This window comes from Scaptodrosophila lebanonensis, unplaced genomic scaffold (genome assembly GCF_003285725.1).
Source record: "Scaptodrosophila lebanonensis strain 11010-0011.00,11010-0021.00 unplaced genomic scaffold, SlebRS2 tig00000053-arrow-pilon, whole genome shotgun sequence".
Classification (NCBI taxonomy): Eukaryota; Metazoa; Arthropoda; class Insecta; order Diptera; family Drosophilidae; genus Scaptodrosophila; species Scaptodrosophila lebanonensis.
In genome coordinates, this window is record NW_022060548.1 from 8,107,388 (window position 1) to 8,131,775 (window position 24,388).

Consider the following 24,388-nt stretch of genomic DNA (forward strand, 5'->3'; position numbering starts at 1 on the left):
CAGAATACACAAAACTGCATTTACACTCTCACATATATATGTATTTAAGCTAAAGAAGTGATAAGATGGTAGCCTTCAAGGCGCATGAGCAGGCTATGAAAGCTGTATAGCACTGTTAACTAACATAGAACTGTTAAAATTAAGTTACTGTTAATGCGATGTTAAAATTTAAATATGGATTCATTTAATCTACAAATATACATACAAAAACTTAATCGATCCACTACTTAGGTTAAAGTCTTTATTTTAAATAAAGGACGTTCAATTTGAACGATAAATGTAGCACCTATATAAAGGCATGGAGAATTTAATTCAGTCTATGAATTACTAGCCACGCCATTATCATCCTCAGCACACAAAAAATCGATCTCCATTTGCATTTGCTGCACATTACGTTTGTGTGGCAGGGTATTTGAGTGTGCTAACAAATCATCCCGAACGCCAAAATCCTTATTGCAAGGCTCGCAGCTGAAGAAAACACAGTGATATATTCGGAATAAAGCCTAGAAGTACTTACCGAAACACGTGGGAGGTTGCATGCTTTTTCAATTCTTCGCTACTCTCAAAGTTCTTCTCACATTCCAGACAAGGATACGGCCGCTCATTCGCATGCGCTCTATAATAGTAACAGAAACTTAGTTTCAATATTAATCGCTTTCTTATACAAAATGTTTACTTCTCGTGTCGCCGATAAGCTCCGATTTCTGCAAAACAGCGCCCACATTTTTTGCATTTGTGTCGTCGATCGGTACAATGGGTTTTCTGATGCTGTTTTAGCAGCAATTTGCTGGCAAAGGTCTGAGGACATAAATTACATTCTATTTTCTTGCCAGCCTGGGTGTGCTGTATCAAATGCGACTTGTATTTTTTTTGGTCACCAAAGTATTTTCCGCATTGTTGGCATATGTAGAAATTTGGCCGGCGTTCTGGCGGATTATGTGTCTGTTTTTCCAGCTCCTCCAAATGGCTTTCCGCCAGCTGTGCTTCTTCTACGAGCGCCGCTTCCACTTCGTCTGTAGTTCGAACAGAATTATCGCTCATTTCCGGCTCAGTCAGCACTTCACCATTTTCCATAATTGATTTTTTATCATCAGTTCTTTCGGTTTTCTCAATATTTTCCATGTCTGGCTCATCGGATTCTACTCTTAAATGTTGCCCTTGTTTGACGCGCTCCTTCTTCAAGATTTCGTTCAAATACTTTTGCGAGAAAATGCAACGTTCCCGGAACTTCATCGCTAGCTCCAATTCGGAGTTACATCTCTCGCAGGCGCGTTCTGGCATGTTTTTCTGTTTCGTCAACTGAAATTGAAACAAATTTGTATGAATTATTTATGTATATGGAATGCTCATTTTTGTTGCCAAAAATACCTGCACGCCCGTAATTAATGATAGTTGAAGGAGCAATTTACCACGCGACGTTGTAAAAAGATTGCGTGAACGCTCCATATCCTTTATGGTGTTTGCGCAAATCCGACATACATTCTCCAAAAGCATTTTTACTCCCAAAGCGTTTGTATTTTTTTAGTGTAATTCGCGTTTCATCCAAAATATGCCTAACAGCTGTTTAATGCAGTATGAAGAAGAGCATTGTTTCCCCATTGCCCTTTCCAGCACTGGCTCATGTTGGAAAACGGGCGTGTACACAAAAAAAAATGTATAAGCGCGTCTTTAAATTGTGAGATCGTGCAAAGCAAAAATTATTTCAACATGCTTGTGTTTTTATAGAAAATATATATTATAAGGATAATTATAGGCTAGCCAAATATTCGACTATGTACATACATATCTTCGATTAATTTAATATTTTTTTTATTACATAAGATGTATGAATTATTATTGATGCGTTAATTTGAATAATGAAATAACTAATTTAAATCAATTTAAATTTCTCATTACAATTAGGTATGAGCTATGTTATACATTTATTTAATATGAAAATAACCACAAATATGTGTGTCTGTACTATATAGTTAAGTATAGTAAATATTGTTTTTAAATATTTTACCTATTTAGTTTAATATTCTTTGTAAAATAATTTTATATTGTACATCAGCTTTTCTCACATAACCAATTTTTATGTGTGCCTGGACCCCAATTGATACATATATGTATGCATACACACATACATGCATACATACATTCTTAGCCACTTTCATGCCAGAACTGTTTCGCACTTTCCAGCACTTAGTTGTGTTTCACTTTCAAAACAACAACAAATCCAGGAATTTGCGCGGGAACAGTCTTCAGAGTTTATTTTAGCCAATTTTATTTATTAATTAATTTATGCAAACAGGGGCTTGCATTCCAATTCCAAAATGTCGAGCGAAGCCGGCTTGAATGCCAAGTGGACACGTCCAGATGATGTGCGTTGGAGTCGAAAAAAAAAATATGCTTATGCGGTCAATTTTAATGACCTATTTTTCCTCATTCATTTGCAGTTTATAAAGCTACAAAGATTGAAACAAAAGAAAAAGCAGTTGGCCGCACGTGTGAACAACAACAACATTAGGCGACCCGAATTAGATGAGAATGATAGATCTAAATTGTTGGAAGCCAAAATTGCCCAGAAACGCAAAAATCCTTTTGCCAAGTGAGTGGTAATTCTGATCCCATATAAATGCTTTACTTATTCAAAATTGATAGATCCACAGATGGTGCGAAGAAACAGAAAACCGAGGAGTCCACCGATGCAGAGTCCATGGCAACATCCACACCCAACTGCCTGGCAACTAGTTTCGTAAAAGAGACGCCAACGAGACCCCCACCAGCAAAATTAGTGCTTCAAAAATTCGATGCTCAAGCCTTTGCAAAGCTGCTGCATCAGACAAATTTCGCACAGGCCGATGAAGAAGATGATGCCGCACTGGCTTCCCAACAAAAGCACACACTTCATCTGCCCATCGATTGGTGTATAAAGACGCGAGCGCGTTTCTTTTGTCCCACAGAGCTGCCTGCCACGCAACTGAAGACGTCCCAACTGGCTAGTGGACTGACTAGCTTTGTGCGCTGTATCGATATGCAGCAGACGGAGACGACACTGGACATCTCCGATGCCACACGCTTCAATCAGTGCACCTATTATTGGCAGCATCCGCATCTGCCGTGGCTGACTCTATTTCCGCGTAACAGTAAAGAGAACATTGGCGTCACGGTGGGGGAACGAGAACGCAAGGCGCTAGCTGAGGAGTGGGACTACAGTTTCCGTGGATTGTTTCAGTTGTTGCGTGCCAGGCAATGTCCATATTTCTATCTTTGCGCCAACATGTTTACGGTGCTGTTTCGAGCTGCGGGCACCGGCGGAATCGCAGAAACCCACGCTTTAGTCACACCTTCCACACGAGGCATGCGTCATGCGCTGCGCCAGGAGGGTATTGAGTTCAGCATGCCGTTGAAATTGGATGCGACAGGCGGTATTCTGAACAAGTCCGGTGAGAACAGCTTTAATGAAGACACCAACGATGCTAAAGTTGAACCAGAAACCACCAAAAGCGAACCGAAAGCCGACGAGGAGGAGGATGATGAGGCCTGGCTAGAAAGCTTGGGCGTAGATGAGCGCGAATTACGACGCATACAGACGACGCACGCGCGAAAGTTGAAAGCTGCAGAAATGACTGAGGATTTTAGCGACAATTCGCTGTTGCTAATCGAGGGCGTGGAATGTCAGGGCTTCTTCAGTTATCTCCTGAATGCGAAGAGCACTATCAATAGTGTCGGTCGTTTGGCTGGAGTGCCGCCCACACTGCTCGCACCCGTCGCCTTCCCCAAAGCAACGATGCAACATTTGGTGCCACGTTCGAAAAAGGTGCGTCTCGATGGCGTGGACTACTGCAGTATCGATGTAAAGGGTCTACTTCTGCCCACATTCCTGCCCAGCGTGGCGACGCTTCTCTGCGAGACGCGTCAAGTATTTAGTGCCACACTAGCCAGCAACACCAATACTCTCGCCTTCAGCAAAGCCACACAGAAACTGCTTGGGTCGGTGGCGCCAGAGGCCAGTGCTGCCGAGGGCGCCGACAACGTTTTTGGGGAGCAGAACCTATCTGAATGTGGTCTGTTACCGTCTGTGGTGGGCGCTATTTGTCGCACAGGCCTGGATGCTGTCAGTTTGTTGGAGCGCGTCTGTTACCAACGTGGCGAGGGTTATGCCTGGAGCTGACGCAATGCTACATTTAAATTGTACACACATTTATGCGGCATAATAAACGCGTTTTAATTGTTTTTGTAAAACCCACCCCATACTTATTACTATTAAATCCCCCAATGAAGTGGTCTCAATTGTCCACCATAATGAGTTCGTCAATGCTCCAATCCTCGTAGGAGTGATCGGGCAGGTAGCGGCGTATAATGATCGGAATCTTTTTTTGCTTTAGCTCCTTCATCGCAATCTGCAACGGATCGGTTTCGCCGTCCAACTCCACCATAATCGGCGCACACATCGCTATTTGGAGGGCACGTGTGCCCAAAACACGAGCACGTTCATATTTCGTCATATACTTGGTGGTTATTCGTTTTGATTTCGGTACTCCACCACCCGCATTGCCGGGCGCAATGATCTCAATATTGTCGACTTCTTCCTCCTGATTGATGTCGTCAATATTCTCGTCCTCATCCGCATCGTCGAAGTCGTCGCCACCAACACTGTAATATGCAAATTATACTTTCTGCTAAGAAATAAAATTGTACTTTAATACTTACTCATCATTATCGTAATCTACGTCATCCATTGCGTTTAAAATAAGTTATTTCTTAAAATTCGCTAATAATAAAAAAAATAAAATTTCCTGCACGCCACCTATGCTTCTTCTTGAACACGCTCTAGGTTTCAGGAGCTGGTTCACAATGGAATTCAGTTCAGTATAGTGTTGAAACAGTGTTAGCTGCGCTAAAAAGAAGTGCTGCCACTTCGATTAAAGCTGTTAGAAGTCAATATCGACTGTGTTCACGCTAGTGACGAAAGCATTAAATTATAAATACTATTATTATTGGTGTTATCCGTTTTATTCATTTCGTGGACATTTATTTTATGGACGCTCAAGAAACCTGCATTGTAATTCTGGGGTTTACTTTCTGTCAGAGATCTGCTTGCTTTACGTCAACGATATGGACATTTAATGATCCTAGTACCCCCCCTATTGGACTGACGAGGTGTGCAACTGCTTGTGTTACTGCAGAGTTCATCGTTCGGCTCGTAATTGATGGATGTGCGTACCACTATATTGCGACCTATTGGCGCTTTTGTCTGGGCAAAGTGTGGACCGGATCTATCAGAATCATTGTCACAGCGTCCACGCCTGCCTGGCTCCGCGCACGATGCGCCGGAAGAAAAGGACACATTATTTTGCGGTGGTCTTTCGCTATCACAGCTGCAGGGCGGTACGCCCTGTGCTTGTGTGGACGGAGCGCAGGCAACTTTTTCGCCGCCCATTGACGCACCATTGCCTCCGGGTGGGTAATAGGGACAAGCGATCGCAGGCAATGGATACGCACAGGGTGCGCATTTGTCTTTTGTCTTGCAACGTTTTGAGGAAAAGCTGCGGGCCTTTGAGTTCTTACGTCCCGAAGCGCAGAATGAACGGTCCATGGATTGGTGAGGTGCAGGCGTTGGGTAAACAAATCCTGAATTAAATTGTTGTTGTGCGAGATCTGTTGGCGGATAGCAGCAGCATTGTATTTCTGCATACTGATCCCCCATCATGAACGGCGGCATTGGAGAGCAGCAGCACTGCATTGCTGCGGCATCCTGCCAACCCGTCTGTGGCATTGCACAACAGCATGGCTGGGGGTTGCCTCCTCTGCCCGATATAGTTGGCATACAGTTGGCTGGTCCTGCGGCGTTTCTATCTGCCGGAAAGGCTATCCAGCCCAGAGCACGCGATTTTCGTCGCACCAGATGCGGTCCATGGCTGTACTGCTTCGCCGGAAAGTTATCATACGGTTGCTGTGATCGCCGGTTGCACCCGTACCCGTAGCGTGGTGTCGACCTGCGGGAGCTATAGGCAGTGCCTAAAAGTGATGAGAGATGTTGGGAGTGAGAGGAAATCAAACACAGGTGGCATGTTGTTTTAGTTCAAGTGATTACTACTTGCCCATTAGCAATCACATTTGGTTTATTGTCTTTTGAGTTGGCCTCTTGGATTGAATCCCTGACGAAATTCAAGGGATAACTGATAATTTTGTATTAGGCTAAAAATCAAAATGCTGCAGTGTTTCATTTTTGTGTCCGTGAGCACCTCGCCTGCTATGATGAGCTCTGCATAGCCCTCCGATTGGTTGCTTCGAAATCAGTTGGAAACCCACACGTGCTTTCTAGTGGACAAACGCCTCGAAGAGATGACTCTTCAGGAGTCCTTGTGCTTTCTCATCCGACTGTTTGTTCGACTTCGTTTCGTTGGTGACTGTCTCCAGCCATTGTTTACTACCTTTACTGAATGCTACACTTATTCTTCTTCTTCTTTCTGGCACTACGGCAGTGGGTACAGGCGTTGCTCTTCCTACAATCGGGCACGTCAAAAGATTTGTGAATGCCTGGTATTGGATCGCCGCATTTAATTGAGATCCGCTCCTGTTGCTGTGATGCAGCCAACGAACCCATTGGCACTCCCGGACATGTCCTGGCCAAGGCAGTTGCGCTTGAGGTAGTCTTCGACGGGGTTGCCCTGCAATCGCAACCCCTGCCCACACCGTGGGGTGTTCTGGAACCTGACTGAGATCTTCGAGACATATGGCCGGTTGGTGTGGGAAGGGAATTTAACACGGAAAGGTACACCACACGGACGCAGACTGCGTCAACAGATGTTTCAAAAGAATTCTGGTGATTTTTTTATAAACCTACATGTGTGTTATATTGGAAAGATGACAAATTTTGTACTGTGCCTGCTGTATTCAAATTTTACTAAAGAAAAAAGTGACAGCCCATACATACATACATATACATACATACATTATGGAATCTGACTTGGTATCAGTAAATTTGGGTCAACAATTTCGATAAGGTAGCCTTTGCAGCAGACGTGGACATGACCATCTACTGAATCATCAACTTTTTTCAACTTAAAAAGGACAACTAATGTGCGGAAAGTTGTATTTTTCGCCTTTAACTCAAAGAAATCTATAGTTCTGGCGAACTGGATGACTGTTGAAACTTATGGTGAAGTTTCTTTGTCATCCTTAGCCATTCTAAAATGGGAATGAAGAGGAGTAAAAGCTTTCTTCTAGGTACAATTATAAATCTCTGAAATGCTACATTTTGATCATCTTCCCTTTTTATCTAGTGAAAATCTGTTTTTGAGAAGTGCGATATCTGATATTGATTGGTTTATTTTTGTGGCATAGTCGCTTAGTGGTTTACGGAAAATTTTAATAGAATTTCAGTTACAGTGCTTCTTCTTCGTCTTGCTGCTGGCTATCCTGATTACTGTATGGAACAACCCCGTTTTCTCTTCTGCCTCACATGGCACTGCCCACAGGAACCCAAAACCGGAGCATTATAGTGTGGTTTATAGTCACAACTGTTTGCACCACACTGAGCACAATCGGTTGTATCTTTTGGGGCAGGACATGTTGCAGTTCGTCCTTGTGTGCGTGACACAGCTGAAGAAGTTGAGGGACGTGAGATACGTGAGGCACGTGAGGTACGCGAAGTACGTGATGTTCTTGATGCTGATTCCGATCTTCGAGACATAGACAGACTGTTGGTGTTGGAACGGCTCGCACCACGCTTCACACCCACACATATACAGAATGGGCCAACAGATGTTTCAACTGAATGTTTAAATTGTTTTTGTACTGTACTAAATGTGTATGATGTTGAAAAGGAGATGAATTTCGCAACCGGAGCCTGCTGTGTTAAATTCGGGGGTACGATCTATGAGAGTCTATCTATGAACCTTATCTGAATACTCCTGCCTGCCTTGCCTCTTGAGTTTACCTACAATATATTAATTAAATACCTCGCCTCACATCCCACCTTTCTAATAATCCGCAGGTTAAAAGAACATCGTCCAGTCTTGGACAGTCCCAACTCTCGCTTCCTTCAACCCATCCCATCTAAAACAAATTGCATATTGTAGTCCTGACTTTAATTAGTTTATTTCTTTCTTTATATAAGTTTTGGTTGGTGGGTAGGAGTTTCGTAAGTATAATGGGTTACGGGAAATTTTGAATAGAGTAATGCCTGAATTTGCCGTGCTTTGCCGCCTTAACGCGCTTTTTCGGGATTTATATTGTTAGTCCCTCCGATCATTGTATGGAACAGCCCTTCTTTTTTCTTTTGTTTGTCGCGCTACAGTGTCCACAGTTGCCCAGACCGGGAGCATTATAGTTCGGTTTAAAGTCACATTTTTCGGTACCACACTCGACACACTCATGCGTTGGTTCTTTGGGAGGACACTTGGGGACTGGCGGCTCTTTAGGACAGGCGCACTCTATCTTCGGTTTTTCTTTACAGTTACATTGCAAGTCCAGCTGTGGCGGTTGGGGACGTTGTCTGCTGCAGGTGTAGTGATCGGCACATTCCTCTTCCTTTTGTCGGACTGGCTTGCACATGCAATCAATCTTTGGGCTGTGCACCCGGGGCTTATCCGTGCTACATGCTGCAGACCTGGGCGTGTTCGTACCTGTGCTGGGACCGGCTTTGCAATCGCAGCCGGCGCGGCCGCTAGTGTTGTTGCCACTTCCACCTGCCTTGGAACTTCCGCAGGGGCAGGCTTCGCACTTCCCACAGCCAGGCTTACCTGAGCTCAACAGTGTGCGTCAGTGAGGTTGCATTTACGTAATATACGGGCGTACTTACTCATTTTTAGCCGGCAAATTTATACACAGAATTTTCGACAAAAAAGGGCAGCACAGTATTTTGACATTTCGATTTGAAATTCTAAATAAGTAATCGCTTGAATTTAGGAAATTAAACAGCACTTTTTGCTTCGTTTTCGTGACTTCTCAGTTTTAGGGTTACATTTAGTTTCCGTTTGTTCGGGTTCCGCTTTAGCCCCACACTTGCACGGAACACGTTCCGGTTCGGTTTTGGTGGCCTTCCTACTACATTGCTTCTCAGTGCAACAACAGGATTTCGGATTACCACATGGACAAGGATTGTCCTGTTTGCCTGTAAATTGGAAGGTGTCTTTTGATTGTATATTTCGATATAATTCTAGGGAATCTCCGCCTACCCATGCCAATATATTGCACTGAAATAACTAAACTGACATTTCCAGAGAGAAAAATGTACGTAATTGAAGCCAGACAGGTGGCAGCATTATTAAATTCTCTATAATATAACATTTCAAATTTTCCAACCTTCAATAGCTGCCAAATGTGCGAGCATTTACCATTAATACCTTGGCAGGTTTACGACTTTTTATAATTCAAATTGTAGGTGAAACTGTTTAAAGAGAAACTGCCCACCCCTTTATTGGCTTTTCTTTTCCTGTTGGTTCATTCTTCTGCAATGTAAGATACATATGTACATACATATTTGTGAGAAGAAAATTCGAGAATTCGAAATAGTTGTTTACCAACTAATCAATTGAACTAACTGTTTGTAAATATTATTATTAAATTTAATCATTAAAATGTAAAGCAATTTAAGCAAGAGATAATTAATATATTTTTTTCTATACAAAATTCAAGATTTTTAAAAGTTTGTGTATGTAAATCTTTTTTCTAAGGGTTAACCAAAAAGCACAACTTTACTCATGCAAAAAGGCTTATTATGCACCTATTAAAACTGTGTTATATTTTTTCAAACTATTATTCTTACTATTTTACAATTTATTTCTAATATAATTTAGTCTTGCATGCCTGTGGTGCGTTTTCGTCACTGGCTTATACTGTTCCCCGCAGTTATATCGATAGTTTAAAGTTATCGTTGCTGAGCCACATCTCTAGTCAAGTTTTGCTAGTCGTTTCAGTTTATTAACTGAAAGCACGCGCGTCGGTTGGTTTGTCGGTACTCGTTCGTCGCATGTAACGGCTCCGTCTGCTTAATTATTTGGTGTTGGTAGTGTGCTTTGTGCATAGTTATTATTGTTTATTGCCAATTCTAAGCGGGTGTTGGTGCGGACTTTTAGTTGACAATACATTCTTTTGCAAAAACACCGTTAGCAGATGTACGCGTAAGCAATTTTCTGCTTGCTTACTTCTTGTAGTTGCGATTTGTGTGCATGAAAAGTGCAATGTATGTGGAATTTTCTTGATGTTGCAGCAACTACAACAACTGCAAAAAATGCAACAAAGTCGTTGAATAAAACGTAACAAACAAACAAACAGTAAACGACATTCACTTTTATGGATAAACGGATATACAGCAGGTATTCACAAATAAATTATATTCTATTGCAAAATTCTTGTTGAACAACTTTAAAAGTCAATTACAGAGTAATGCATTACAGTTATTGAAAATAATTTTACTTTCAATACACACACAAAAAATATATTTATACATATGTATGTATGGATGTGGATACAGAATTGTTTTGTTGTTTCTGAAGCAGCTGTGTTAACTGATAACTGCGCTTTACGTATTATGTTCCAGAGAGTGTGTTGTGTGTGAATGTGTAGGGGGACAGGGCCACCCGCATACTTTTGCATGCATGTGTGTGTATGTATGCATATTTGGATGTGTGTGTGTGGGCGAGTGCGCCTGTACTCGCTGGGGGCATCATCTGTTTTTTTTTGTTTACAGCTGTTCTGTGCACAAAAAAAGGGCCACTTTATTAAATTTGTATATTTTTGACTTTGCCTGCACATGCGCACAAATATTTTTCAATTTCGTCGTCCATATATATATATATATATACATATGTATGTACATAGCTTGCGTTAGTAGCCGGTTTTGTTATTGCTTCGTTTTCGCAGACACGTCATAAAGAGCATTGCTCTATATTTACGGCTTGCGTGTAGACCTGAAAAGGTCAGAAGTTGCTGTCTAGGCGGGTAATTAGTTCTGATATCAAAGCGGGTCAAGTTTTCGTTATGGCCATTTTTTAATAAATTATAAAAGCTAAAAGTTGCACGCGAAACTTTGTCAATGCCCGCACTGGCACGTATCTATGGAGTCTTAAGTGCAACTGCCTTTATCTTTTCTTATTATCAGTTCTAGTGGCAGCAATAAACATTTGTACTTTTACTAAATGTTACATATATGGTCGTATATTACAAATCAATATAATAAAAAAAAAGTACCCAGTGCCTAGGCATTGCATAATGGACATTGTAATAATAAAAAGAATGTACGTTTTGCTTTTATTTTTTGTTTTTTGATATAAATTATTTATTTAGATCTTCTACCAAATTTATATATAGATTTACTTTGAACCGTTTTTTTTTTTTTTTTTGAATTATCGCTCCCACTTGAAATGGTTCGAAATTTGATTACACTCCGAATCTATGAGACAGTCAATCAATCCATTATTTAAATGTATATAAATGTATATCAAAATTTCAATTGATAGAAAAATAATTTCAGTTATATTAAAGTTACTACTATCCCACATTTTAAGTAATTCAAACCAAATTATCAAGGAAGAACAGTACTGTTGTGTTAAATATATTTACAGCTTAAATACTTTCGAAGATATAGCTACTGAACCAATTCAGTTAAGCCATAAATAAATGTAAATGTTATGACGCTTATATTGCCGGCATTTGACTTTTGTTTTTTCTTCCTATTATTCCTATTATTTTTGCTCAAGACCTCAAGATCTGAAATAAATACCTTTTTCCGTTTTAAACAAATGTTTTAATACAATAGTAGGCCGTCCAGTAATATTATTTTATTTTTCATTGTTCAACAAATTCGAAATTAACATAAGAGGGAATAATGCTTCATGAGGTATGTAATGACAAAAAAATAAAGTATTCTTTTAGGTAAGCCGGTAATAAGTAAAAAACCATTGTCAATTAATTTAAAATAGAAAGACGTTATGGCTTTAAGAAATACTTGAAATACTCTATTGCCAAGCGCTTCAGATTTTTTAAATATTTTTCAAAACTTTTGATAAATGAGTTGGTGGCAAGGGAAACTTAAATGAGGGCTACCATATATAATACGAATAGGTATCGAAAGCAAGTAAGTTTGTGGCCTGAAAATTCAAATTCGTCCCATTGTAAAAAGAAACAAGTATTTGTATGTACATGTGTATATCATATGTATTTATGGCCGCTTCGATAAAAGGCAACAACATCAAAGCCCATTTCGTTTTCACCCACCAGCAGATATACAAGCTTTTTTACCTGAGACAGACATGAAAAGTGAAGAGCACGAACTGAGTGTACTTGAACTATTGGGACTTAATTGCATAGAAATGTTTATTTAAAGGGCGTTACGTACGTAAATAGGTAGAATTACCAGTTAACATCGCCAGTATCTGGAGTCATATGTCAATATTTCACCTTTGGTTCGGCACAACATAGTCATCAGTCGTAACTTATCAGTATTTTCTGGTGTTATATATTGATTAACTGATAACGGCTTGTCATGCTGGCACTTTTCTTTCCATTTATTTTTAGATAAGAAATGTTTCTTCGCGTACAAGTACTGAAGCACTTGGTTGTTATGGTTTTTGCCTCTCAGCCATATAAATACGTGCCTCCATAAAATCATAAAGAATATAAGCGGCTTCAGGCTAATGAATTAAAGACTATATAGTATGTACTTGTAGTTTAGTTTACAACCATTTCAAGTTAACGAATATTATTCAATTTAAACAGTTGTTAGTCACAGTGTTCTTATCAAATGAATTGCTAGCAATTATCGCGTTTAATAAATACAAAAATAATTTTGCTTGCGTGCTTTGGCAACGCAATGCTCTCACTGTTGTTCAGCAAAATAATGAGTTTCTATCTAAACAAAAGACCCAATTTGTTTAATAAACACCCTTTGCAAGAATCAAAGCTAAAGTGTCGACAACAATAATGATTATCGTGCCCCCAGCCGGCAGCAAATCTTACACCCTCGTCAGGTTCCAGTAATTGGCGCTTTCCGCTTAGCGTTGCTCTGAAATGCGTGCCAGAACGCTGGTGCCACTGATTATTGCTCTTCCGCTCTCTCCCTATCTTCAATAAAAATTTATTAAATATATATATAATATATTGTATAAACTCTCTTTTCTCTGTATAGCTCTATTTTATGGAAGATATATTGCTTTGTTGTGCTTATATCTTTATGAAAGATTTGTTAAATTGGGGACGATTGTTAAAAAATGAGTTGCATTAACACTGGAAAAGTTAGATTAGGGAGGAGAAACCTTAACTGTTCTTAATAAATAAAAAAAACTTCAGCGACTTGTGTAGTTCTCGATGAATTTTTGTTTTTCGTCCACGGCTGACATTTACATTTATTTATTTCATTGCTTATATTTTTCATTCATATCTTTCTCATATTTCTTTATAGTCTAAAAGTATAAGCTTAAGTCTCTTTAAAGCCTGTTTATATGGAATTTATAAAATAAACTGCTGTAATATTTCAACTGTACAATACCTGAGGACTGTGGAAATTGGCAAAAATATTTTTGGCACTTCATTTATGATTGATTTTTGTGCTGTTAATAAAAGCATAATGAGGCGAAGGCACAAATATTTACCGTAACGAGAAGCTGCAGCGCTTTTCTTTGAAAGTGATTCACAAGTGTTTATTCAAATTTTACACTGCGAGAAAAATGCGTTGAGAAAAGTTCGTGCTGATAATTTTCATTCGTTATAAACAATTTACAGTTCATTTGAATGTACACTGCAGTGAAATTCTTCGGGAGAATATGTCAGAGATATATACTTTTGTATCTTAAGGCGAACGTTTTGTAAAAAAAAGGAGTCGCACGCTCTTGTCCGAATCGTAGTCCAGCAGTATAGAAGGAAGCTCTTGAATTGATTTAACAGCATTTCTCTAAACACTTATCCAATGTCGAAGACCCTGAGTATTTTTCTTGCTCAGCTAATACTTTTCCCGTAATTCAGAAATAGGAATATCATTACTACAATCGTAGAACAATAAGCCATCATGCGTGGTTAGAATTTTATTGATAAACGAAGTTTGTTTATTCTAACTTTCATAGTTTCCGAGCACCTTACGGAGGGACAGAATTATTTGTAGACCCAAAATAATATTAGCTCTTATAAGAATGGCTACCGTAATTCGATTTTATTAAAACGTTCTCCTAACCATTATTTCTCTGAGTGTACGTACGTGTGCTGGTGCTGTATTTAATTAATTCTCGGCACACATTGCCAAAACTCATTACAAAATACAATTAATTAAAAAATTATAATTAGTTGATGGCGTGAAACTTTTGGATTGTCACACAATGAATGCTTAAAAGTGAAAATAAAATTTGAAAATACGCCAACTAACATGTAGATGGGGACACCGTTTTAAAATTGCTAGCTTTTAAGTTCGGCTATAAACTAAATATAATTGAAGTATTGTCTACAGACACACGCAAAACATTCGCAATTTATAGGAATCATTGAACCGACCTTCTTTTTAATGATAAGTTATTGTTGATTTTGTTTGTTGTATGTACGAGTAACTTTTTGCAACTTTATTCAACGGCTATTAACCTTCAATGACCGGTCGTGACAAGTTCAGGCCATCGAGAATCCGCAAATCGCTTTTGGGGCCGGTAAAAAAACTCATAAAACCGATTCGGAAACCGACAATGTCGGTGTCAAGAGCAGAAAAAGAGCTCAACAGAAAATGCAGCTGCAGGAAATGCGCAAAAAGTTACAGCTTGTTCTCTGCCTTTGTTTGGAGGTAAACAAGATGCATGTATGTATTATTTAAACAAAATTTTTAGCATGCACAACCAACTATTTAGTTGGTTGTTAGCGAGCCCCGACTAGAGTAAGCCTCAAGCCTCTCAAGGCGAAGGTCAACAACTGTTCGGCACGAGAACCCGTTTCAGCCAACTCGTTTCCAAGTTCCGAATGACAATAATATTGTACAGCTTCCTCTATACTATGTATAGTATATGGTGTTGGCGTTATTCTAAAGCTCGACTTTAGTCTGAGTTGGCTGTCATCTTTTCTCATTACGTTGATAACCTTGAACAATACGTATACGACGCGTGAGTTTTTCGCTTTTTCTGTGTGTCTCATTATGAGATGCGCTCGAATATAATAAATACATACAAACATATTTAGTTTACTCGTATGTGAATTCTGGTTTTCTGTGTTTGCCTCTAATTAGCAGCAACCCAAAATTTGTGCTTCAAGTATTATATTTGTTAGGTACATTTTTTTTTTGCGCGCGCTTCGCTTCGCTTCTCGCACAACTAATTTGCATTTTGGCCTTTTCTTCACGCATTCTAAAAACTGAAATATGCGCTTCATTGTGCTTAAACAAAAAAAGAAACAAATATGAATTTCTTTGTGTTTTAAAAAGAAAGAAAATAGCCCAACAAGAGCAAACAAATAATTAACCACAAAAACTTTGTGAGCTTAGAACCAGTTTAATTTATGAGTTCAATGCTTAGTTATAAAAGCGGCTGATTTTTAGCAGATTTGATATAATTTCTTCATTAAAATAGAACTATGTTTCATATAACCTATAATTTAAAACGTTCTAATTATTTGTAGTAATATATAAGGGAACAATCGGTGCAGAAATCCCACGTAGTAGGGTTTTGAGTTTTGTTTGGCATAGCAACATTTTTTATCTTATAGCTGTCTTAAGAACGATCGGTGCAGAAATCAAGCTTAGTACCAATAGTTATTTTGTTTATGAAGATATTTTCAGCAAGTTTATTATTTGCTTTTGTTTGTACTATCTGAGCCTTTAGAGGGCAGAAGAGTGGGGATAGGGTGTTTAAGAGTCGAGCTAGCACGACGACAGCTGATTTAGCAGTTTTATCAGTAATAGCAGTTTTAGTGTAGTAAGGCTTAAGTCTACCACATTAGTCTGGCTAACATGTAACTACATTATTTATCAGCGCGTGCAAAGCCACAAATTTGCGTTGCAATTTTTCCTGTCATAAAGTACTTTATGGATTTACAAGCTTGACTTGGCAGCCGACATTACTGGCGGGTATTGGAAAAAAAAAACAGGTTTAAATTCTTGTTGACAATTACGAAAGCCCAGTGGAGTTTGTTTATCTTGTTTGCAATCATTTAAATATACGAAAACTGTTGTAAAGGTTGACTGAAACTTTTAAACACTTGTAGATAATGTATGTTAAAGGTCCGAATAATTCAGGGTCCACTGAAGTTAAAAATAATCAGACATTAATAACATTTTAGAACGCCATTAGCTCTAGGGCCTTGTAATTAACAATTTGACCCAAATTAACATATAATACGTACACGTATTCAATGAAATGTTAGCAAAGTAATGCTAACGACCAAAGCCAGTTTAGACTCGGCTTTGAATGACTAAAGGCTGCAGCAACTAGAAGGAAAAAAGAGAACGTACAACGCAACGCTTAGTACCTTTAGTAACACAAAAGCTTTTTTATTTTTTTTATTTTTCTAATGAAAACCAGTTTTTGAAACTCATTACTCATATTGTTGTTGTTGTTGTTGCTGCTGCCTTTACAGTACCCACAAAGACGACGTTGTTGTTGTCGGAACAGTACCAGTCGCTGTACCCCCCCGACGACGAAGATGACGCAAAGCAGCAGCACAGAATTCGCCAAAAAGCAGCAGCATGAGGCAACCACAGCTGTGACTACAAAGATGCCGCCAAATCATGCTGCGTCCATCGATGTTCTCTTAAATAACTTTCAGTTTAAGAAGAAAAGCTATAGAGTGCTCCTCAATGGTCAGCATTTTGTTTGGGAGCGCCTCAAGCAGACACAAAGCGGCAAGAAGCAGCACAAAGCAGCGCCACAAGAGCCCACAGGGCAATCGCAGTCAGGGGCACAGACAAAGGGTGAGTGAACTTAATTATTATTAGCATCATAGGTGTTGATTATTTTTATTTAAAACAAGCTTAGCCTTTTAGCTTTAATTAAATTAAATTATAGCCTCTTTCACTACCCAACAAGTTGTGTAGAAATTACTCTTAAGTAATTAAATCGCTTCCAGAAACTAGTTATAAAGAGAGGTGTTGAATGTTTTTTAAGTTCAAACAATAATAGTCGAGATGCTGTAATAGTTAAAGTATTAGAAGCTATAAAAACTTTCCAGCCTAACCTTTCTAATAAGTAGTTTGTTGTTAGACAAGCAGTTCTTTTTGCTTAAAATAAATAATTTTTCATACTACTTTCCCATATCACATCAACTAAACATTGTTTGGAGAATTACTCATAACAACTACCTCGCTAGCTATAAGGTGCTATCTTCTTTAAGCTTAAACAGCTTATCTATGGTGATTGATAGTGCTTCAAAGCCCTAACTCCAATAATTGCTTGAAATAAAATAGTTTCTGTTGCGCTTCTCTCTTTTTCATGACACTATCAAATCTCTATCTTAATTCCTATGAGTCTTAGCCTCTATCGTCTTTACAAACACACTCAAGCGGTTAGGTTTAAACTAAAGTTCATTTCAATACTACGACCTCAGATGATACCCGACAGATTGCCTGACTTTAAAGCTATAAAGAGTACAAAGTCTCTTCTCTTCGGTGACAGACAACATTTCTAATTCGTTATAAAGCTGCAGTCTTTTCAGCTTTTTGGGAAGAATAGTAGTTAATTCGCCTGTAAAAAGTATATATAATTTGTAAAGAGTAGTTGGAGTTAAATAATTATAAGTCTTTCATTTCTTTTCCCCCAGCTCTTTATGGCTAAATAATCCAGAAGTTAAGCTTTGCCCTCGATACCCCATTAGTTGTTATAATTATAGAATCCAGACGTCATAAATAAATTTACTCTTCTCCCATACCCACAGAGACTGAAAGCGATCAACTTTCCAATGGAAGCTCCACGCTTTGCTATGGGCCAGACAGTCATGTCCTGCATCTGGACGACATCATCAACGTGCGAAAGGGGGACACCAAACAGGCGACGCTCAAACCTCCCAGCACGCCGATGTCGAGTGAGGATGAGAACAATGAGTTATCGACATCCGTGGCTCTCAAGCCCACGGCACAGTATCTAACCATAAATTATGCGGAACGGCTGCTCAAATCAGCCACAGATTGCAATCGCTGGCAAGTCCGTCGTCTGACACTCTACAACTCCGATCCCTATATCGTGGATCAGTGGTATCGGCAACTCAAGGAACGTTTATATTGTTCGGCTGGACGATTGCGGGTACGCCGTCTGCTCGTCTTCATCAATCCGTATGGGGGTCGGAAGGCAGGCCTGCAGACATACGAACGGCATTGCAAGCCACTCTTCCAGCTGGCCGGGATCGATGTCACGTGCATTACCACGCAGCGTGCCAATCAGATACGTGATATATTGCTCAGCCATGATTTGAGCGTCTACGATGCAGTCTGTTGTATCGGCGGCGATGGTACTGTGGCAGAAGTTATCAACGGACTAATATTTCGAACCATGCGGGAGCTGGGCTTGGATGAGCAACGACCGGCTTATATACCCAAGCCGATGATGCCGGTGGGCATAATACCAGCAGGTAGCACCGACACTATTGCCTACAGCATGCATGGTACGGCGGATGTGCGAACGGCGGCCATCCACGTGCTTCTCGGCCAACGTCGTGGCCTGGATGTGTCCAGCGTAAGGAACAGTCAGACGCTGCTACGTTTCTGTGCCAGCATTCTAAGCTATGGCTATTTGGGGGACGTGGCGGCGAAGAGCGAGCAATACCGCTGGATGGGTGCAAAGCGTTACGAGTACACTGGAGTGAAGGCATTCATCAACAATCGTGGCTACGAGGCCGAGTTGCGTTTCCTGCTAGACGAGGACGGATCGGAACAGCAGGAGCAACCGGAACGCTGCGAGAGTCCCCAAAGTCCCAGTGCTCAGAGTCTGCAGCGTGCGCTCAGTGTTTGCTCCGTGGGCAACACCTCCGTCTGCTATGCGAATTGTCAGCGTTGCAGCTTCGCCGCCTCGCTACAAGATCAGCCCTCGGTATTGTTCGGCAGCACCGGCGGCGAAACGGACGACGATGAGGAAGAACGTCCAAATCTGCCCTATGATGGCAGCACCGAACAGCCTGCTGCCACCCCTCGGCTGAGTACTGGCGATGCAGCTCTCTTGCCACCCCAGCGTCCACGCACTCTTAATCTGCAGGGTGCCCAGTCCCTTACCTCCAGCCTCAACTTTGGCAGTCCAACATCCACCACAGCCCAATGGAAGAGCATCAAAGGCAATTTCTTTATGATATGCGGCGCCAATATAACCTGCGCCTGCTCCCGCAGTCCCAACGGCATCTCACGCTACAGCCATCTGGGCGATGGCTATCTCGATCTAATATTGGTGCGCAAGACCTCCCTGCTGAACAATGTGCGTTTTCTGTTGAATACGGCCGGTCGGGATGGAGATATTGTAAGTTGAAAGTAGTAGTTCATTTTTATATTTTTTAATTGAAGGGTGAAGGCAATATTAAGTGTGACATTAACGCTATACTTATCCACTAATTGCAGCGCAATTTGCCATTTGTGGAGGTGTATAGGACGAGAAAATTTAATTTTCGCACGCTGACCGCCGCTATTACATCGCCGGATGAGGGCTTTAGCATTAATGGATCGTGCCAACCCATAACCGAGCCCAGTGATGCTAATAGCACGCAATTGAATGAGTTTTCCAGCTGGAATTGTGATGGTGAGGTTGTCACCGATTTGGACATCACAATGAGGTAAAGGATCTTACTACTATTTTATAAAATTAAAATATTTAATCTATTTTTTTGCCTGCAGCTCGCATTGCCAGCTTATCGACGTGTTTATGCGTGGTCCACATTCCTACAACAAACCCAGGAAGTCAGGCGCAGGCCCTAGTACTGTTAGTGGCACAGCCACGACGCCAGCTAGCTCAAACGATAATGTTTATTGCTGCTGCAAGGACTAGCAGAAGAAGAAGAAGCTTTAATTATTATACGTGTACATCTCTTATACAAAATCCTATAACCGTTGGCCGTGACACTAGCTCGTAAAATAGTTGTTAAAAAAATGCTTTTGGGTATTATGGCACAATGTAATGCATACCTACCATCTTGTTAAATGTCTATATTTGGGTTTATTCCTTAGATTAAGTTAATTAGTTGTTAGCTTAGCTCAAGTTGTAAAACTATGATTGATATTCGACTGTATTAGCTATCTAAAAGATGCAAAATCCATATAAACATTCCGTTTAAAAAAAGCGCATTGTATTTTATTAACGCACTGGCAATAAAGAATGTATTTATGTACTGTCAAAATTTAAAAAAAAAATTGCAGTTTAAAATTTAATTTCAAAATTTATCAAGGCGCTACTGAAATTTATCGGTTGTCACATACGCAAAAATCGGAACTTGCGGGCTATCGAGTTGGTGTTGGTTTCAGTTATTAACACTGCTCTTTTAACATTCGCCAGCACTGCTGCCGTTGCGACTGTCTTGTTGAAACTACACTTTCGGCATTGAGCAACACTGCCGCGTTTGTGCCTGTCATTCTCCATTCGCTTTATTTTTCCTTGTGTATTGTTAATAGCAGCTGAAAGCACAATGTTTAATAACGGCATTGTTCAACCACTCTGGTATAATGGACCCTCGCCCGGGCAGTTCTACAACTTTCCGGGATATGCCAACAATGGAAATATGAAGCAATGCCACGAAACTAACAATTCAGACTCTACGCGCAGCACGTAAGTGACTAAAAGCGGACATTGATGCCGGCTGGATTTCATTGATTAATTTCGTTGTAGTGCTATGATCACCACAGGCTCATCGGTATTGGGCATCAAGTTCGACCAAGGCGTCTTGATTGCCGCCGACACACTCGTCTCATATGGATCGCTATCGCGTTTCCAGAACATCGATCGCATCTTTAAGATAAACGACAACATAATAATGGGTGGTGGTGGCGATTTTGCTGACATACAGTCCATTATGCGCAGCATCGATCAGAAGATGATTGAAGATCAGTGCTACGCTGATAACATCGCGATGCGCCCCAAGGCGTTGGCTACATGGATGACTCGTGTGCTTTATAACCGTCGCTCACGCATGAATCCACTCTTTATCGATGTGGTAATTGGCGGTATTGATGAGAACAATGAGCCCTATTTGGCCAATGTTGATTTGCGTGGCCGTGCCTTTTCCGATTATGTGGTCTCTACAGGATTTGCGCGCCACTTGGCCTTGCCATTGGTGCGAGAGAAAAAGCCCGCAGATCGGGACTTTACCCTTGAAGAGGCTTCTGAATTGGTGAGTTGGGAACAATGTGTGTTTCAGACAAACTTAACTTCTTTTGGTTTTGTATTCTTTCTAGATACGTCAATGCATGGAGGTTTTGTATTATCGTGATACTAAAAACAGTTCTCAATACACTGTGGGCGTTTGTAAAGTTAAAGATTCAACATCTAATCAATGTGATGTTGAGGGTCCCTTCCAGGTCGACGAAAAATGGAGTTTCGCCAAAATGGTCAAGGGTTATTAAGTGTGTTGAAGTGGTGGGGCTTTTCTATATATAATTCATTTGTAAATTAAGTCGCTACACAGATGTGCGAGTTTTGTAAACCAATAAAAATAATCCGATGGATAACTTATTTCAACTTTTTTTAAAACACTTTATCCTTTGTTTAAATTTTTTATTTAAATTACAATTTGGACTAAAAGTAAAAATACATTTTGTGTTTACCAAAAATATTTTTTGGTCACCGGTAGTTACTATCTTTTAAGCCGAGGCAATCGCATTTGTCTTCTCCAGCAGTTAAGGATATAAATTATACAAATAATGAGAAAGGGTATACAGATACATTGATAACATAGAAGAATTGTTGGAATACATTTTGCTTTGCTTAAGTCGCCCGCCAGGCCCCCATTCCGTTTTTGTTCAATTCAGCATGGTGTGGCGATCGTAGATGTGACGCCGTTGTTCGCGCACTTGTCTCTTCCATTTATCCTGCTGGTGGCCGACACGGTTCAAGACATTGGCACGAGCGCTCAGTTCCTGATTGTTTGACCCCGATGGCATTGGTGGCGAAGGTTCGTCCTGTGAGCAAATGGTAAATATGATATATATTAGAAAAATTATAAAGCTCATTCCCACAAAGCGGTGTTAGTAAGGCCTGCAATGTGTGTATGGGTGTGTATGTGTTGTTAGAAAACTTAACAAAAAATGAAACAAAAATTGTTGCATAAATTATGTGCTGAGTATAAAAATGGTGTCATCTTTATTGCCAACTAGCTCTGTTCATCATCATGATAATCATTATGATCGTCATCTGCTGTGGTTGCGACTAGTAAGCTATATTGTATGCCTGCATATTTAGAATTTTTCATATGTACATCTTCATTGGTGTGCTCCTGATAATTGGCTTTGACGCGTTTATTCAGCAATGGGTCCAAACACATCAGGAACAGCATATATATTACTAAAATGGATATGATCCAAATCACAATAATGACAACGACCTGCAAAAACATTTAGGAAGTATAAGACAGCTAAGCCAAGCTTCTTTTATGATAACTGCATAATTAACCTTTATCAGAGTGGTGTTGCGTGCTACGTGCGAACATTTACATTCGGGACATATTGGAAGCTCCTTGCCATTGCCATCCACACGCGGCAGCAAGGCGCCCGCGCATTCACTGCGTACATATATAGATAGGGAGTTATTGGATCTATCCAGTTAGCTGTATATATCGGCGTACTTACCACTCCGGCGTAGCTGCTGCGGTCCCATTTTTTGTGGCTGTGGTAGCCGTCGTACTTCCGATGACCTTTGATGCGAAAGACGGTGCTGGAGTGACCGCTTTGGCATCTGCCGGCGCATTTGCTTCACTGATGCTGGTATTGCTGTGCACCAGCGGTTGTGTCGCAGTCTCAGCCTATGTTATTAATTTTTTAGTAGTTGTTGACAAAGGCATGCATCATATGTATGTACATACATATGTACATATGATAATATACATATAATCGTCTTGTTAATATAGCTACGCAATTGCGTTTATTGCACTCCGTACACTTACCCATGTCACGCCAATTAAATAACATATCGCCAGTAATGCAGCGTAGATGAACAAACGCTTATGTGCCATTAATTTTTGTTTTAGATCAATTTTTTCACTTAATTTTTGCTGTAGCAGATTAATTTTGCAATGCTGCCCAGCTGCTGCGTTGAACAGTGCTGCCCAACCCAAATTGTAATTACTGACAACAATTACTCCCGGCTTACAACACTACACAACTGCGCTGTCAAAATCATTTGTTTGCGTGTGCTCTCTTGCCGCATAGACAATTTAGTTTTTTTGGCAAGAAATTGCGATTAATTTTTGAATTTAACTTATTTTAAGTGATAACATACAAAGCAATTACCTAAGATGCTACAAACACTGCTGCTCATGGGGCTGGCGCTGCTCAGCTGTCTGAGTTGCAACAATGGTACGTATATGTGTATATATGTGGGCTTCTGTGATTGGCCGTGGCTCTGGCCATTGCGTTCATTTGCCGCCCCCAAAAACTCATGGAACTGGACTGATAAAAATCATAACAATTATAATTACTTTGTTTCAGCAGCTGACAAAACCAATTTTGTGACCTGTGGCTCCATATTGAAATTGCTGAACTCGGACTATGCCTATCGACTGCACTCGCATGATGTGAAATATGGATCGGGTTCGGGGCAGCAATCGGTGACTGGCGTGGAGCAAAAGGAGGATGTGAACAGCCATTGGGTGGTAAAGGCACAGACAAACAAGCTGTGCGAACGTGGCGAGCCCATCGCATGTGGTTCTACCATTCGTCTGGAGCATTTAACCACAAAAAAAAATCTGCATTCACATCACTTTTCATCGCCACTGTCTGGCGAACAGGAAGTCTCCGCTTATGGTGAAGCTGGCCTGGGCGATACTGGAGACCACTGGGAGGTCGTCTGCTCCAATGATAGTTGGATGCGCGACGCACACGTACGCTTCCGTCATGTGGACACTGGGGCGTATCTAGGCATGTCGGGCCGTTCGTATGGCCGACCTATTTCGGGTCAGATGGAAATTGTCGGTTTACATAATCCACAGCATGGCACACGCTGGACCCCATCGGAAGGCCTGTACATTGTGCCCAAAGAGAAGGAGCCGACGCATGAGGCATCAACCCACACAGAGCTGTAGATTGATCCCACTATACTATTAGAATTTTAAATTGTAAATTTAGTTAAATTTAAATGACTGTAATTGATTTTCAAAGCCAATTTAACTGTTGAAGCGCCAACAATGTCACAATAAACTTAACATCGTTTTTGTTTGTGTACCGGTAGCTACAATTGGCTCTCTTTACAACACCAAAAATAAGTCAAGTGCTTGAAACAGTTACCCGTTTTTTAGTTGGGTTTGTGTGTTAGCTAAAATGTGG

The 24,388-nt window shown here is 40.5% G+C and overlaps 9 protein-coding genes across 12 annotated transcripts; 4 read left to right on the top strand and 5 right to left on the bottom strand.

Annotated features, from left to right (window-relative positions):
• Positions 1-192: 192 nt before the first annotated feature.
• On the bottom strand, positions 193-1,526 carry LOC115624292 (zinc finger protein 436). The gene is made up of 4 exons (XM_030518917.1): positions 1,369-1,526; positions 677-1,299; positions 518-616; positions 193-468 (listed from the first exon to the last, which is right to left on the bottom strand). The coding sequence occupies exons 1-4, from the start codon at positions 1,492-1,494 to the stop codon at positions 318-320; spliced, it is 999 nt and encodes a 332-aa protein (XP_030374777.1). The 5' UTR covers positions 1,495-1,526; the 3' UTR covers positions 193-317.
• Positions 1,527-2,223: 697 nt separating this feature from the next.
• On the top strand, positions 2,224-4,227 carry LOC115624291 (protein downstream neighbor of son homolog). The gene is made up of 3 exons (XM_030518916.1): positions 2,224-2,363; positions 2,439-2,590; positions 2,644-4,227. Exons 1-3 carry the CDS (start codon positions 2,316-2,318, stop codon positions 4,154-4,156), a joined length of 1,713 nt encoding a protein of 570 aa, XP_030374776.1. The 5' UTR covers positions 2,224-2,315; the 3' UTR covers positions 4,157-4,227.
• On the bottom strand, positions 4,186-4,831 carry LOC115624295 (DNA-directed RNA polymerases I, II, and III subunit RPABC2). Its single transcript, XM_030518919.1, has 2 exons — positions 4,696-4,831; positions 4,186-4,638 (listed from the first exon to the last, which is right to left on the bottom strand). Exons 1-2 carry the CDS (start codon positions 4,722-4,724, stop codon positions 4,272-4,274), a joined length of 396 nt encoding a protein of 131 aa, XP_030374779.1. The 5' UTR covers positions 4,725-4,831; the 3' UTR covers positions 4,186-4,271.
• A 148-nt stretch (positions 4,832-4,979) lies between these two features.
• On the bottom strand, positions 4,980-6,219 carry LOC115623603. The gene is made up of 2 exons (XM_030518015.1): positions 6,087-6,219; positions 4,980-6,003 (listed from the first exon to the last, which is right to left on the bottom strand). Exons 1-2 carry the CDS (start codon positions 6,088-6,090, stop codon positions 5,093-5,095), a joined length of 915 nt encoding a protein of 304 aa, XP_030373875.1. The 5' UTR covers positions 6,091-6,219; the 3' UTR covers positions 4,980-5,092.
• Positions 6,220-8,061: 1,842 nt separating this feature from the next.
• LOC115623604 lies at positions 8,062-9,221 on the bottom strand. 2 transcript variants are annotated; one of them, XM_030518016.1, is made up of 3 exons: positions 9,168-9,221; positions 8,792-9,103; positions 8,062-8,732 (listed from the first exon to the last, which is right to left on the bottom strand). In XM_030518016.1, exons 2-3 carry the CDS (start codon positions 8,793-8,795, stop codon positions 8,239-8,241), a joined length of 498 nt encoding a protein of 165 aa, XP_030373876.1. In that variant the 5' UTR covers positions 8,796-9,103; positions 9,168-9,221; the 3' UTR covers positions 8,062-8,238. The 2 variants fall into 2 exon arrangements, with proteins under 2 accessions (XP_030373876.1, XP_030373878.1); XM_030518018.1 differs by lacking the exon at positions 9,168-9,221 and having other exon boundaries at positions 8,792-9,115.
• A 717-nt stretch (positions 9,222-9,938) lies between these two features.
• On the top strand, positions 9,939-20,060 carry LOC115623454 (ceramide kinase). Of its 2 annotated transcripts, none has more exons than XM_030517811.1 (5): positions 9,939-10,307; positions 16,528-16,861; positions 17,821-19,385; positions 19,484-19,695; positions 19,757-20,060. In XM_030517811.1, the coding sequence occupies exons 2-5, from the start codon at positions 16,594-16,596 to the stop codon at positions 19,905-19,907; spliced, it is 2,196 nt and encodes a 731-aa protein (XP_030373671.1). In that variant the 5' UTR covers positions 9,939-10,307; positions 16,528-16,593; the 3' UTR covers positions 19,908-20,060. The 2 variants fall into 2 exon arrangements, with proteins under 2 accessions (XP_030373671.1, XP_030373670.1); XM_030517810.1 differs by lacking the exon at positions 9,939-10,307 and adding an exon at positions 11,765-11,830.
• A 398-nt stretch (positions 20,061-20,458) lies between these two features.
• Positions 20,459-21,590, top strand: LOC115623479 (proteasome subunit beta type-4). The gene is made up of 3 exons (XM_030517847.1): positions 20,459-20,681; positions 20,742-21,243; positions 21,308-21,590. Exons 1-3 carry the CDS (start codon positions 20,542-20,544, stop codon positions 21,473-21,475), a joined length of 810 nt encoding a protein of 269 aa, XP_030373707.1. The 5' UTR covers positions 20,459-20,541; the 3' UTR covers positions 21,476-21,590.
• A 22-nt stretch (positions 21,591-21,612) lies between these two features.
• On the bottom strand, positions 21,613-23,152 carry LOC115623480 (uncharacterized protein CG1161). Its single transcript, XM_030517849.1, has 5 exons — positions 23,011-23,152; positions 22,697-22,869; positions 22,521-22,629; positions 22,327-22,452; positions 21,613-22,030 (listed from the first exon to the last, which is right to left on the bottom strand). Exons 1-5 carry the CDS (start codon positions 23,077-23,079, stop codon positions 21,872-21,874), a joined length of 636 nt encoding a protein of 211 aa, XP_030373709.1. The 5' UTR covers positions 23,080-23,152; the 3' UTR covers positions 21,613-21,871.
• Positions 23,153-23,254: 102 nt separating this feature from the next.
• Positions 23,255-24,292, top strand: LOC115624060 (stromal cell-derived factor 2). Of its 2 annotated transcripts, none has more exons than XM_030518644.1 (2): positions 23,255-23,422; positions 23,555-24,292. In XM_030518644.1, exons 1-2 carry the CDS (start codon positions 23,362-23,364, stop codon positions 24,145-24,147), a joined length of 654 nt encoding a protein of 217 aa, XP_030374504.1. In that variant the 5' UTR covers positions 23,255-23,361; the 3' UTR covers positions 24,148-24,292. The 2 variants fall into 2 exon arrangements, with proteins under 2 accessions (XP_030374504.1, XP_030374505.1); XM_030518645.1 differs by having other exon boundaries at positions 23,558-24,292.
• The last annotated feature ends 96 nt before the right edge of the window (positions 24,293-24,388 follow it).

Bases quoted from the DNA above. Each gene is read 5' to 3' on its own strand.
- LOC115623479 (XM_030517847.1), top strand. From the start codon at position 20,542: ATGTTTAATAACGGCATTGTTCAACCACTCTGGTATAATGGACCCTCG. The intron at 20,682-20,741 runs GTAAGTGACTAA...ATTTCGTTGTAG, and splicing joins TCAGACTCTACGCGCAGCAC to TGCTATGATCACCACAGGCT. The intron at 21,244-21,307 runs GTGAGTTGGGAA...TATTCTTTCTAG, and splicing joins TTGAAGAGGCTTCTGAATTG to ATACGTCAATGCATGGAGGT.
- LOC115624060 (XM_030518644.1), top strand. From the start codon at position 23,362: ATGCTACAAACACTGCTGCTCATGGGGCTGGCGCTGCTCAGCTGTCTG. The intron at 23,423-23,554 runs GTACGTATATGT...ACTTTGTTTCAG, and splicing joins CTGTCTGAGTTGCAACAATG to CAGCTGACAAAACCAATTTT.
- LOC115623454 (XM_030517810.1), top strand. The intron at 19,386-19,483 runs GTAAGTTGAAAG...CACTAATTGCAG, and splicing joins CCGGTCGGGATGGAGATATT to CGCAATTTGCCATTTGTGGA. The intron at 19,696-19,756 runs GTAAAGGATCTT...TTTTGCCTGCAG, and splicing joins GATTTGGACATCACAATGAG to CTCGCATTGCCAGCTTATCG.
- LOC115624292 (XM_030518917.1), bottom strand. From the start codon at position 1,494: ATGCTTTTGGAGAATGTATGTCGGATTTGCGCAAACACCATAAAGGAT. The intron at 617-676 runs GTAAACATTTTG...TTACTATTATAG, and splicing joins GCTTATCGGCGACACGAGAA to AGCGCATGCGAATGAGCGGC. The intron at 469-517 runs GTAAGTACTTCT...TGTTTTCTTCAG, and splicing joins GCAACCTCCCACGTGTTTCG to CTGCGAGCCTTGCAATAAGG.
- LOC115623480 (XM_030517849.1), bottom strand. From the start codon at position 23,079: ATGGCACATAAGCGTTTGTTCATCTACGCTGCATTACTGGCGATATGT. The intron at 22,870-23,010 runs GTAAGTGTACGG...TTAATAACATAG, and splicing joins ATTTAATTGGCGTGACATGG to GCTGAGACTGCGACACAACC. The intron at 22,031-22,326 runs GTACATATGAAA...ATTTGCTCACAG, and splicing joins AGGAGCACACCAATGAAGAT to GACGAACCTTCGCCACCAAT.
- LOC115624295 (XM_030518919.1), bottom strand. From the start codon at position 4,724: ATGGATGACGTAGATTACGATAATGATGA. The intron at 4,639-4,695 runs GTAAGTATTAAA...TGCATATTACAG, and splicing joins GTAGATTACGATAATGATGA to TGTTGGTGGCGACGACTTCG.
- LOC115624291 (XM_030518916.1), top strand. From the start codon at position 2,316: ATGTCGAGCGAAGCCGGCTTGAATGCCAAGTGGACACGTCCAGATGAT. The intron at 2,364-2,438 runs GTGCGTTGGAGT...ATTCATTTGCAG, and splicing joins AGTGGACACGTCCAGATGAT to TTTATAAAGCTACAAAGATT. The intron at 2,591-2,643 runs GTGAGTGGTAAT...CAAAATTGATAG, and splicing joins CGCAAAAATCCTTTTGCCAA to ATCCACAGATGGTGCGAAGA.